Here is a 13,009-nt window from a genome sequence, read left to right on the forward strand (position 1 = left end):
AGAGAGGGAGAGACCAGGAGGTACAGTGTTAGCACAGGGACAGAGAGAGGGAGAGACCAGGAGGTACAGTGTTAGCACAGGGACAGAGAGAGGGAGAGACCAGGAGGTACAGTGTTAGCACAGGGACAGAGAGAGGGAGAGACCAGGAGGTACAGTGTTAGCACAGGGACAGAGAGAGGGAGAGAGACCAGGAGGTACAGTGTTAGCACAGGGACAGAGAGAGGGAGAGACCAGGAGGTACAGTGTTAGCACAGGGACAGAGAGAGGGAGGGACCAGGAGGTACAGTGTTAGCACAGGGACAGAGAGAGGGAGAGACCAGGAGGTACAGTGTTAGCACAGGGACAGAGAGAGGGAGAGACCAGGAGGTACAGTGTTAGCACAGGGACAGAGAGAGGGAGAGACCAGGAGGTACGGTGTTAGCACAGGGACAGAGAGAGGGAGGGACCAGGAGGTACAGTGTTAGCACAGGGACAGAGAGAGGGAGAGACCAGGAGGTACAGTGTTAGCACAGGGACAGAGAGAGGGAGAGACCAGGAGGTACAGTGTGAGCACAGGGACAGAGAGAGGGAGAGACCAGGAGGTACAGTGTTAGCACAGGGACAGAGAGAGGGAGAGACCAGGAGGTACAGTGTTAGCACAGGGACAGAGAGAGGGAGAGACCAGGAGGTACAGTGTTAGCACAGGGACAGAGAGAGGGAGAGACCAGGAGGTACAGTGTTAGCACAGGGACAGAGAGAGGGAGAGACCAGGAGGTACAGTGTTAGCACAGGGACAGAGAGAGGGAGAGACCAGGAGGTACAGTGTTAGCACAGGGACAGAGAGAGGGAGAGACCAGGAGGTACAGTGTTAGCACAGGGACAGAGAGAGGGAGGGACCAGGAGGTACAGTGTTAGCACAGGGACAGAGAGAGGGAGAGACCAGGAGGTACAGTGTTAGCACAGGGACAGAGGAGACCGTCTCCTGGAAAAGGATTTCCCACAAACTGCTCATCCCAGCCTGTCGAGGGAAGCAGCAATGATTGGACTGATAGTTCTGGTCGTTCTGTGTGGAGGGGTCTCTGCAGGTGAGTAATGGGGTCTGAGAGGGGCTCAGTGCCAGGCTGGGTATTGGGGCATTAACCCTCGGTCAGTGGGTAATGGGGTCTGAGAGGGGCTCAGTGCCAGGCTGGGTATTGGGGCATTAACCCTCGGTCAGTGGGTAATGGGGTCTGAGAGGGGCTCAGTGCCAGGCTGGGTATTGGGACATTAACCCTCGGTCAGTGGGTAATGGGGTCTGAGAGGGGCTCAGTGCCAGGCTGGGTATTGGGGCATTAACCCTCGGTCAGTGGGTAATGGGGTCTGAGAGGGGCTCAGTGCCAGGCTGGGTATTGGGGCATTAACCCTCGGTCAGTGGGTAATGGGGTCTGAGAGGGGCTCAGTGCCAGGCTGGGTATTGGGGCATTAACCCTCGGTCAGTGAGTAATGGGGTCTGAGAGGGGCTCAGTGCCAGGCTGGGTATTGGGGCATTAACCCTCGGTCAGTGGGTAATGGGGTCTGAGAGGGGCTCAGTGCCAGGCTGGGTATTGGGGCATTAACCCTCGGTCAGTGGGTAATGGGGTCTGAGAGGGGCTCAGTGCCAGGCTGGGTATTGGGGCATTAACCCTCGGTCAGTGGGTAATGGGGTCTGAGAGGGGCTCAGTGCCAGGCTGGGTATTGGGGCATTAACCCTCGGTCAGTGGGAAATGGGGTCTGAGAGGGGCTCAGTGCCAGGCTGGGTATTGGAGAGAGAGAGACCATGATTGAAGGGGTGCTGGAAACAGTGTGATAGAGGGAGAGACCATGGGGTGGAGTGAGGAATGGGGGGACACGGACACACGCAGCACAACTCCATTTTCCCCCTTTGCTCCATATCCCTTGATGTCCTGACCCAACAAAAATCGATCAATCTCAGTTTTGAAAGCTCCAACGAACCCCCAGAATGCTCAGCCTTTTGGGGGAGAGAGTTCCAGATTCCCACCACCCTTTGTGTGAAGAAATGCTTCCTGGTTTCACCCCTGAACGGCCTGGCTCGAATTTGAAGATTCCGTCCTCTTGTTCTTGTCTCCCCGACTAGACGAAGTAGTTTCTCCGTATCTACCCTATCAAATCCTTTTAACATTTTAAACACCCTCGATCAGATCACCCCTCAATCTTCTAAACTCGAGGGAATACAAGCCTCGTCTGTACAACCTGTCCTCGTAATTTAACCCTTTTAGCCCCGGGATCATTCTGGTGAATCTGGGCTGCACCCCCTCCAAGGCCAATCTATCCTTCCTGAGGTGCGGTGCCCAGAACTGAACACGGTCTCCAGATGTGGTCTGACCAGAGCTCTGCACAGCTGGAACATAACTTCCTCCCCTTTGTATTCCAGCCCCCGAGATAAAGGCCAACGTTCCATTAGCCTTTCCCAATCCTTTTTGTATCTCTCCACTGGCTTTTAATGATTTCTGTACTTGGACTCCCAAATCTCTCTGTTCCTCTCCAGTTCCTAGTTTCTCACCGTGTAGAAAATACTCTGATTTATCTTTCTTCGGTCTAAAGTCGATGACCTCACACTTTCCCACATTGAACTCCATCTGCCACAGTTTTGCCCACTCACTTAATCTGTCTCTGTCCCTTCACAACTCCCTGCTCCCGTCTACACTATTTCCTGTCCCTCCTAATTTAGTGTCGTCAGCAAACCCAGGCCCCTCTCCCTCAGTCTGTCAGGGGGTGTGTTACCCCAGGCCCCTCTCCCTCAGTCTGTCAGTGGGTGTGTTACCCCAGGCCCCTCTCCCTCAGTCTGTCAGGGGGTGTGTTACCCAAGGCCCCTCTCCCTCAGTCCCTGTCAGGGGGTGTGTTACCCCAGGCCCCTCTCCCTCAGTCTGTCAGTGGGTGTGTTACCCCAGGCCCCTCTCCCTCAGTCTGTCAGGGGGTGTGTTACCCCAGGCCCTTCTCCCTCAGTCCCTCAGTGGGTGTGTTACCCCAGGCCCATCTCCCTCAGTCTGTCAGTGGGTGTGTTACCCCAGGCCCCTCTCCCTCAGTCCCTCAGTGGGTGTGTTACCCCAGGCCCCTCTCCCTCAGTCTGTCAGTGGGTGTGTTACCCCAGGCCCCTCTCCCTCAGTCTGTCAGGGGGTGTGTTACCCCAGGCCCCTCTCGCTCAGTCTGTCAGTGGGTGTGTTACCCCAGGCCCCTCTCCCTCAGTCTGTCAGTGGGTGTGTTACCCCAGGCCCCTCTCCCTCAGTCTGTCAGTGGGTGTGTTACCCCAGGTACCACTCCCTCAGTCTGTCAGGGGGTGTGTTACCCCCGGCCCCTCTCCCTCAGTCTGTCAGGGGGTGTGATACCCCAGGCCCCTCTCCCTCAGCCTGTGTTGTGTTGATGTGGAGATGCCGGTGATGGACTGGGGTTGACAATTGTAAACAATTTTACAACACCAAGTTATAGTCCAGCAATTTTATTTTAAATTCACAAGCTTTCGGAGACTTCCTCCTTCCTCAGGTAAATGTTCAGGGACTCTGTGTTGTGTTGGGGATTATTTACAGGGAGTCTGTGTTATTTTGTTGGTTCATGCCCTGATCTCTCTCTCTCTCTCTCTCTGGGGTTGGTGTTTTGGGGTTGGTGTTTTGGGGTTCATGCCCTGATCTCTCTCTCTCTGGGGTTGGTGTTTTGGGGTTCATGCCCTGATCTCTCTCTCTCTCTGGGGTTGGTGTTTTGGGGTTCATGCCCTGATCTCTCTCTCTCTCTGGTGTTGGTGTTTTGGGGTTCATGCCCTGATCTCTCTCTGGGGTTGGTGTTTTGGGGTTCATGCCCTGATCTCTCTCTCTGGGGTTGGTGTTTTGGGGTTCATGCCCTGATCTCTCTCTCTCTGGGGTTGGTGTTTTGGGGTTCATGCCCTGATCTCTCTCTCTCTGGGGTTGGTGTTTTGGGGTTCATGCCCTGATCTCTCTCTCTCTGGGGTTGGTGTTTTGGGGTTCATGCCCTGATCTCTCTCTCTCTGGGGTTGGTGTTTTGGGGTTCATGCCCTGATCTCTCTCTCTCTGGGGTTGGTGTTTTGGGGTTCATGCCCTGATCTCTCTCTCTCTCTGGGGTTGGTGTTTTGGGGTTCATGCCCTGATCTCTCTCTCTCTGGGGTTGGTGTTTTGGGGTTCATGCCCTGATCTCTCTCTCTGGGGTTGGTGTTTTGGGGTTCATGCCCTGATCTCTCTCTCTCTGGGGTTGGTGTTTTGGGGTTCATGCCCTGATCTCTCTCTCTGGGGTTGGTGTTTTGGGGTTCATGCCCTGATCTCTCTCTCTCTCTGGGGTTGGTGTTTTGGGGTTCATGCCCTGATCTCTCTCTCTCTCTGGGGTTGGTGTTTTGGGGTTCATGCCCTGATCTCTCTCTCTCTGGGGTTGGTGTTTTGGGGTTCATGCCCTGATCTCTCTCTCTCTGTGTTTCAGGCTCTCACTCTCTCCGGTATTTTCTGACCGCAATGACCCCGATCCCTGGTCTGCCGCAGTTTGTTGCTGTCGGGTATGTGGACGAGGCCCAGTTTGTGATGTACGACAGCGAGCGGAGGGAGTTGATCCCACGGCGGTCCTGGATGGAGGAGAGGGAGGGGCCCGAGAACTGGGAGCGGAAGAAACAGCTGGTGCGAGGCGAGGAACAGTGGATGAAGGATTATATTCAGATCCTCCTGACCCGGACCAACCAGTCGGTCGGTGAGTTCACTCCCTCCCAACGCACTCGGGCTCTTCCTGCGGAGTCAGGGGGCGGAGAGCGGGGTCAGGGAGCGGGGAGCGGGGAGCGGGGTCAGGGAGCGGGGTCAGGGAGCGGGGAGCGGGGTCAGGGAGCGGGGAGCGGGGTCAGGGAGCGGGGAGCGGGGTCAGGGAGCGGGGAGCGGGGTCAGGGAGCGTGTCGGGGAGCAGGGTCGGGGCGGGGAGCGGGGTCAGGGGTCGTGGTCGGGGAGCGGGGTCGGGGCGGGGTCAGGGGTCAGGGAGCTGGGGCGGGGAGATGGGTCGGGGAGTGGGGTCGGGGTGGGGAGCGGCGTCAGGGGGCGGGGAGTGGGGTCAGGGGGCATGGAGTGGGGTCAGGGAGTGAGGTCAGGGGCAGGGAGCGGGGTCAGGGAGCGGGGTCAGGGGGCGGGTAGTGGGTCAGGGAGCGAGGTCAGGGTGCAGGGAGCGAGGTCAGGGGGCAGGGAGCGGGGTCAGGGGGCGGGGAGTGGGGTCAGGGGGCATGGAGCGGGGTCAGGGAGCGAGGTCAGGGGGCAGGGAGCGGGGTCAGGGGGCAGGGAGCGGGGTCAGGGGGCGGGGCCAGGGGTTGACATGCGATATTCTGACGGTCATGGACTCGGACCAACCAGTCGGGCGGTGAGTCCTCGGCCTCAAACCGCACTCGGGCTGATCCCGGGGTCAGGAGTGGGCAGGGCTGCTCCCCCTGGAAGTGAGGAAGTTCCACCCCCTCCCCCACTGTGTGACATAAGAACATAAGAAATAGGAGCAGGAGTAGGCCATCCGGCCCCTCGAGCCTGCTCCGCCATTCATAGAATCATAGAATTATAGAATCGTAGAAAATTTATGGCACAGAAGGAGGCCATTCGACCCATCGTGTCCGTGCCGGCCAAAAATGTGCCACCCAGCCTAATCCCACTTTCCAGCACTTGGTCCGTAGCCCTGTAGGTTATGGCACTTCAGGAGCACATCCAGGTACTTTTTAAATGAGTTGAGGGTTTCTGCCTCTCCCACCCTCTCAGGCGGTGAGTTCCAGACCCCCACCACCCTCTGGGTGAAAAAAATTCACCTCAGCTCCCCTCTAATCCTTCTACCAATTACTTTAAATCCATGCCCCCTGGGCATTGACCTCTCTGCTAAGGGAAATAGGTCCTTGCCCCTCATAATTTTATACACCGGGGAACATAGGAACATAGGAACAGGAGTAGGCCATTCAGCCCCTCGAGCCTGCTCCACCATTTGATAAGATCATGGCTGATCTGTGATCTCACTCCATATACCTGCCTTTGGCCCATATCCCTTAATACCTTTGGTTGCCAAAAAGCTATCCATCTCAGATTTAAAATTAGCAATTGAGCTAGTATCAATTGCCGTTTGCAGAAGAGAGTTCCAAACTTCTACCACCCTTTGTGTGTAGAAATGTTTTCTAATCTCACTCCTGAAAGGTCTGGCTCTAATTTTTAGACTGTGCCCCCTACTCCTAGAATCCCCAACCAGCGGAAATAGTTTCTCTCTATCCACCCTATCTGTTCCTTTTAATATCTTATAAACTTCGATCAGATCACCCCTTAACCTTCGAAACTCTAGAGAATACAACCCCAATTTGTGTAATCTCTCCTCGTAACTTAACCCTTGAAGTCCGGGTATCATTCTAGTAAACCTACGCTGCACTCCCTCCAAGGCCAATATGTCCTTCCGAAGGTGCGGTGCCCAGAACTGCTCACAGTACCTCAATTAAATCTCCCCTCAGCCTCCTTTGTTCAAAAGAAAACAACCCCAGCCCATCCAATCTTTCCTCAGAGCTAAAATTCTCCAGTCCTGGCAACATCCTCGCAAATCTCCTCTGTACCCTCTCTAGTGCAATCACATCTTTCCTGTAATGTGGTGACCAGAACTGTACACAGTACTCAAGCTGTGGCCTAACCAATGTTTTATACAGTTCCAGCATAACCTCCCTGCACTTATATTCGATGCCTTGGCCTAATAAAGGAAAGTATTCCATCTGCCTTCTTAACCACCTTATCTGTCCTACTACCTCGGGGATCTGTGGACATGCACTCCAAGGTCCCTCTGTTCCTCGACACCTCTCAGTATCCTCCCATTTATTGTGTGCTCCCTTGCCTTGTTTGCCCTCCCCAAAGGCACTACCTCACACTTCTCTGGATTGAATTCCATTTGTCACTTTTCTGCCCACCTGACCAGTCCATTGATATCTTCCTGCAGTCTACAGCTTTCCTCCTCACTAGCAACCACACGGCCAATTTTTGTATCATCTGCAAACTTCTTAATCATGGCCCTACATTTAAGTCCAAATCATTAATATATATCAAAAAAAGCAAGAGACCCAGTATTGAGCCTTGTGGAACCCCACTGGAAACAGCCTTCCAGTCACAAAAACACCCGTCGACCATTTCCCTTTGCTTCCTGCCACTGAGCCAATTTTGGATACAATTTGCCACTTTCCCTTGGATCCCATGAGCTTGTACTTTTTTGACCAGTCTGCCATGTGGGACCTTGTCAAAAGCCTTGCTAAAATCCATGTATTCTACATCAAACGCACTACCCTCATCGACCCTCCTTGTTACCTCCTCAAAAAATTCAATCAAGTTGGTCAGACATGACCTTCCCTTAACAAATCCATGCTGACTGTCCTTGATTAACCCGTGCCTTTCTAAGTGACGGTTTATCCTGTCCCTCACAATTGATACCAATAATTTGCCCACCACTGAGGTTAGACTGACTGGCCTATAATTACTCGGTCTCTCTCTTTCTCCCTTTTTAAACAACAGTAGAACGTTAGCAGTCCTCCAATCCTCTGGCATCACGCCTGTATCCAGGGAGGATTGGAAAATGATGGTCAGAGCCTCCGCTATTTCCTCTCTTGCTTCTTTTAACAACCTGGGATACATTTCATCCGGGCCTGGTGATTTGTTTACTTTCAAAGATGCTAATCCCCTTAATATTTCCTCTCTCACTGTTTATCCCATCCAATATTTCACACTCCTCCTCCTTAACTACAATCTCTGCATCGTCCCTCTCCTTTGTGAAGACAGACGCAAAGTATTCATTAAGAACCAAACCCACATCTTCCACCTCCACACACAGGTTACCTTTTTGGTCTCAATCAGATCATGACTGATCTTCGACCTCAACTCCACTTTGCCGCCCGATCCCCATATCCCTTGTTTCCATCCCAGCCTCGAATATATTCAATGACTGACCATCCACAGCTCTCTGGGGGAGAGAATTCCAAAGATTCACAGCCCTCTGAGTGAAGAAATTCCTCCTCATCTCAGTCTTGAATGGCCGACCCTAAATCCTGCGACAATGCCCCCGAGTTCTAGACTCTCACAGGGGGAAACAATCTCTCAGCATCGACACTGTCAAACTCCCTCTACTCCCCACCCCCCCCGCAGCCCGTGTCTCTCTATTCCCCCTGTGTCTCTCTATTCCCCCCCGTGTCTCTCTATTCCCCCCCCGTGTCTCTCTATTCCCCCCCCGTGTCTCTCTATTCCCCCCCCGTGTCTCTCTATTCCCCCCCCCCGTGTCTCTCTATTCCCCCCCCCGTGTCTCTCTGTTCCCCCCCGTGTCTCTCTGTTCCCCCCCGTGTCTCTCTATTCCCCCCGTGTCTCTCTATTCCCCCCCCGTGTCTCTCTATTCCCCCCCCCGTGTCTCTCTATTCCCCCCGTGTCTCTCTATTCCCCCCCGTGTCTCTCTATTCCCCCCCCGTGTCTCTCTATTCCCCCCCGTGTCTCTCTATTCCCCCCCCGTGTCTCTCTATTCCCCCCCCCCGTGTCTCTCTATTCCCCCCCCCGTGTCTCTCTATTCCCCCCCCCGTGTCTCTCTATTCCCCCCCCCGTGTCTCTCTATTCCCCCCCCCGTGTCTCTCTATTCCCCCCGTGTCTCTCTATTCCCCCCCGTGTCTCTCTATTCCCCCCCCGTGTCTCTCTATTCCCCCCGTGTCTCTCTATTCCCCCCCCGTGTCTCTCTATTCCCCCCCCGTGTCTCTCTATTCCCCCCGTGTCTCTCTATTCCCCCCCGTGTCTCTCTATTCCCCCCCCGTGTCTCTCTATTCCCCCCCGTGTCTCTCTATTCCCCCCGTGTCTCTCTATTCCCCCCCCGTGTCTCTCTATTCCCCCCCCGTGTCTCTCTATTCCCCCCCCGTGTCTCTCTATTCCCCCCCCCGTGTCTCTCTATTCCCCCCCCCGTGTCTCTCTATTCCCCCCCCCGTGTCTCTCTATTCCCCCCCCCGTGTCTCTCTATTCCCCCCCCGTGTCTCTCTATTCCCCCCCCCGTGTCTCTCTATTTCCCCCCCCCCCCGTGTCTCTCTATTTCCCCCCCCCGTGTCTCTCTATTTCCCCCCCCCGTGTCTCTCTATTTCCCCCCCCCCCGTGTCTCTCTATTCCCCCCCCGTGTCTCTCTATTCCCCCCCCCCGTGTCTCTCTATTCCCCCCCCCGTGTCTCTCTATTCCCCCCCCTTGTCTCTCTATTCCCCCCCCGTGTCTCTCTATTTCCCCCCCCCCCCGTGTCTCTCTATTTCCCCCCCCCGTGTCTCTCTATTTCCCCCCCCCGTGTCTCTCTATTTCCCCCCCCCCCGTGTCTCTCTATTCCCCCCCCGTGTCTCTCTATTCCCCCCCCCCGTGTCTCTCTATTCCCCCCCCGTGTCTCTCTATTCCCCCCCGTGTCTCTCTATTCCCCCCCCCCGTGTCTCTAATTCCCCCCCCGTGTCTCTCTATTCCCCCCCCGTGTCTCTCTATTCCCCCACCCCGTGAAGTTAAGAAACACTTCGACACTCAAAGGGTGGGAGAAGTTTGGAAACTCTCCTCCGCAAATGGCAGTTGGTGCGAGCTCAATTCGTAATTTTAAATCTGAGATTGATAGATTTTTGTTCACCAAAGATATTAAGGGATGTGGGGCTAAGGCGGGGATATGGACTCAGGTCACAGATCAGCCATGATCTCATCGAATGGCGGAACAGGCTCGAGGGGCCAAATGGCCTCGTCCTGTTCCTTTGTTCCTGTAATAAAGTTTCAATACTCTACAGGGAGCGGGCTGGTTTAGTTGACAGGCAACAGCAAGGGCACTGGCGAAGTGGCAGGGATGGGACAGGAGTGCTGTCATCCTGAGAGTGGACACTCGGTTCATGTTCCATGGAGCCACTGCCACTTGTTGTCTCCTGTTATGCACCACCTTCTCCTGCAAGAAAGCGGGACGTGTGTCGGTGAGTGTCCTGCAAGATGTTTGGGTGATGAGCCTGTCATGGTTGAATAGCTAGTGCGTGTGGCCTGTGAGTTGTGGGTGGGCGGCTTGCAGCAGTGGTAATGTGTGAGGGTGAGAGGAAGCTTCTGATGGGAAGAGTTGAGTACTGCTGGAAAGAGTTTGTTGGTATGTGGGTGATGGGGGTGTCGTGTGTGGGGCAGTTGGTTGGAGACACCACTTGACAGTTGACCTCACTCACCTTGACCACTCATGTCAGAGCATTGAACTTCTTCCTGCACTGCGTCCATGTTCGTGATGCTGTGGGCCTGGCATTGACTTCGTCCCCCGCTGCCTTGGGAGCATATATCTGGAGGGCCTCTTGACCCCCCGCGGATATAGGATGTCCCTCCTTCTGTCCACCTCTTGCACCAAGGCCTCTCGTGCATCATCAGAGAACCTTGGTGCACGCACTCTCACAGGCCTGGTACCAACTCAGATCGGCAGATTGGTGAGGTCTGACCTGCAGATTGGAGGATGTGGGATTTAGTAGTGTGCAACCTTTATTCAATGTTTTAACATAACTCAACAGTTTGTAAACATAGGGAGGGGACCTGTATCTGTGTTTTACGTGTGCGATGTCTGATCTCCGTTCAGACTCTGTCCGAACCCGTATCTTATATTTTGCAAATATCAGAGTCCCTCAAACGTTGAGCAGCCCAGTTGTTGCTCATTAAAAATTCCACAGTTCCCATCATCATCGTGTTTCACGATATTGCAGCACAGATTCACTTCACCATTGACTTCCTCCACTTCCTGCAGACACACTGCACCTTCCCTTTAAGAGGTGCAGGCTGCCTTTAAGTGGTGCGAGCCACTCGTGATATCTGGGCCCCTGCTGGTGAGCAGCCACTCACAGTGCAGGGAGTGCTGGCTGGACGCAGCAATCAGGTAAATCACCAGGCAGCACGAATGTTACGTTCTTCCCACATCTCACCGACCGGGCACGGGTTCATCACGACCCGTGGAAGTGGTTTTCTCGGGCGGACCGAAAACACACCTCTTACTATAAGTTCAGGAACGATCGGGACACTCGCTGGGAGCACGGGGGGTCCTTTAAATACACAGATTGTGGTCCAGGGGGTCCTTTAAATATATAGATTGAGGTTCGGGGGTCCTTTAAATACACTGATCGGGGTCCGGGGGTCCTTTAAATACACTGATCGGGGTCCGGTGGGGGGGGTCCTTAAATACCCAGGCCGGGGTCCGGGGGTCCTTGAAATACACTGATCGGGGTCCGGGGGGTCCTTTAAATACACTGATCGGGGTCCGGGGGATCCTTTAAATACACTGATCGGGGTCCGGGGGGTTCCTTTAAATACACTGATCGGGGTCCGGGGGGTCCTTTAAATACACAGATCGGGGTCCGGGGATCCTTTAAATACACAGATCGGGGTCCGGGGGTCCTTTAAATACACAGATCGGGGTCCGGGGGTCCTTTAAATACACTGATCGGGGTCCGGGGATCCTTTAAATACACTGATCGGGGTCCGGGGGGGGGTCCTTAAATACCCAGGCCGGGGTCCAGGGGTCCTTTAAATACACTGATCGGGCTCCAGGGATCCTTAAAATACACTGATCGGGGTCCGGGGGATCCTTTAAATACACTGATCGGGGTCCGGGGGGTCCTTTAAATACACAGATCGTGGTCCGGGGGTACTTTAAATACACTGATCGGGGTCCGGGGGGTCCTTTAAATACACAGATCGTGGTCCGGGGGTCCTTTAAATACACTGATCGGGGTCCGGGGGGTCCTTTAAATACACTGATCGGGGTCCGGGGGTCGTTTAAATACACTGATCGGGGTCCGGGGTCCTTTAAATACACTGATCGGGGTCCGGGGGTCCTTTAAATATACTGATCGGGGTCCGGGGGGTCCTTTAAATACACTGATCGGGGTCCGGGGGTCGTTTAAATACACTGATCGGGGTCCGGGGGTCCTTTAAATACACTGATCGGGGTCCGGGGGGTCCTTTAAATATACTGATCGTGGTCCGGGGGGTCCTTTAAATACACTGATCGGGGTCCGGGGGTCCTTTAAATACACTGATCGGGGTCCGGGGGGTCCTTTAAATACACTGATCGGGGTCCGGGGGTCCTTTAAATACACTGATCGGGGTCCCGGGGTCCTTTAAATACACTGATCGGGGTCCGGGGGTCCTTTAAATACACTGATCGGGGTCCGGGGATCCTTTAAATACACTGATCGGGGTCCGGGGGGTCCTTTAAATACACTGATCAGGGTCCGGGGGTCCTTTAAATACACTGGTTGGGGTCCGGGGGTCCTTTAAATACACTGATCGGGGTCCGGGGGTCCTTTAAATACACTGGTTGGGGTCCGGGGGGTCCTTTAAATACACTGATTGTCTCCGTAACCCATCTGCCCACTTCCCCCCTCCCCCCACCCCCGGCTTCCCAGGTGATTTCCGACTGTGAGCTGGGTGGTGATGGGATGGTGGACGGGGTCTCGGACTGGGTCTGACTGACCCCCTGTGTTTGATTGACAGGAATCCACATGATCCAGCAGATGACCGGCTGTGATCTGGGGGATGATGGGATCACCAGTGGGTTCTTTCAGTACGCCTGGGACGGGGAGGATTTCATCAACTTCGACAGGGATCAGATGGTGTGGGTAACACCGGTACAGTGGGGAGAGATCACCAAGAACAAGTGGGACCAGGACACGCCCCGGAACCAAGGGGTGAAGGGATACCTGGAGGGGGAGTGCATCGAGTGGCTGAGGAAATACCTGGAGTACGGAGAGAGGGAACTGAGGGCCGGTGAGTGAGGGGGGAGTGAGAGTCGGTGAGTGAGGGGGGACTGAGAGTCGGTGAGTGAGGGGGGGAGTGAGAGTCAGTGAATGAGGGGGGACTGAGAGTCGGTGAGTGAAGGGGGGGACTGAGAGTCGGTGAGTGAGGGGGGAGTGAGAGTCGGTGAGTGAGGGGAGGAGTGAGAGTCGGTGAGTGAGGGGAGGAGTGAGAGTCGGGGAGTGAGGGGAGGAGTGAGAGTCAGTGAATGAGGGGGGACTGAGAGTTGGTGAGTGAAGGGG

General features: G+C 54.8%; 1 protein-coding gene across 1 annotated transcript; it reads left to right on the forward strand.

Annotated features, from left to right (window-relative positions):
* The first annotated feature begins 781 nt into the window (after nt 1–781).
* Nucleotides 782–12,749, forward strand: LOC137310049 (major histocompatibility complex class I-related gene protein-like). Its single transcript, XM_067978012.1, has 3 exons — nt 782–1,064; nt 4,435–4,695; nt 12,468–12,749. The coding sequence occupies exons 1-3, from the start codon at nt 1,016–1,018 to the stop codon at nt 12,746–12,748; spliced, it is 591 nt and encodes a 196-aa protein (XP_067834113.1). The 5' UTR covers nt 782–1,015; the 3' UTR covers nt 12,749.
* The last annotated feature ends 260 nt before the right edge of the window (nt 12,750–13,009 follow it).

This window comes from Heptranchias perlo, unplaced genomic scaffold (assembly GCF_035084215.1).
Source record: "Heptranchias perlo isolate sHepPer1 unplaced genomic scaffold, sHepPer1.hap1 HAP1_SCAFFOLD_201, whole genome shotgun sequence".
In the NCBI taxonomy this organism is placed as follows: domain Eukaryota; kingdom Metazoa; phylum Chordata; class Chondrichthyes; order Hexanchiformes; family Hexanchidae; genus Heptranchias; species Heptranchias perlo.

Bases quoted from the DNA above. Each gene is read 5' to 3' on its own strand.
- LOC137310049 (XM_067978012.1), top strand. From the start codon at position 1,016: ATGATTGGACTGATAGTTCTGGTCGTTCTGTGTGGAGGGGTCTCTGCA. The intron at 1,065-4,434 runs GTGAGTAATGGG...TCTGTGTTTCAG, and splicing joins GTGTGGAGGGGTCTCTGCAG to GCTCTCACTCTCTCCGGTAT. The intron at 4,696-12,467 runs GTGAGTTCACTC...TTTGATTGACAG, and splicing joins CCGGACCAACCAGTCGGTCG to GAATCCACATGATCCAGCAG.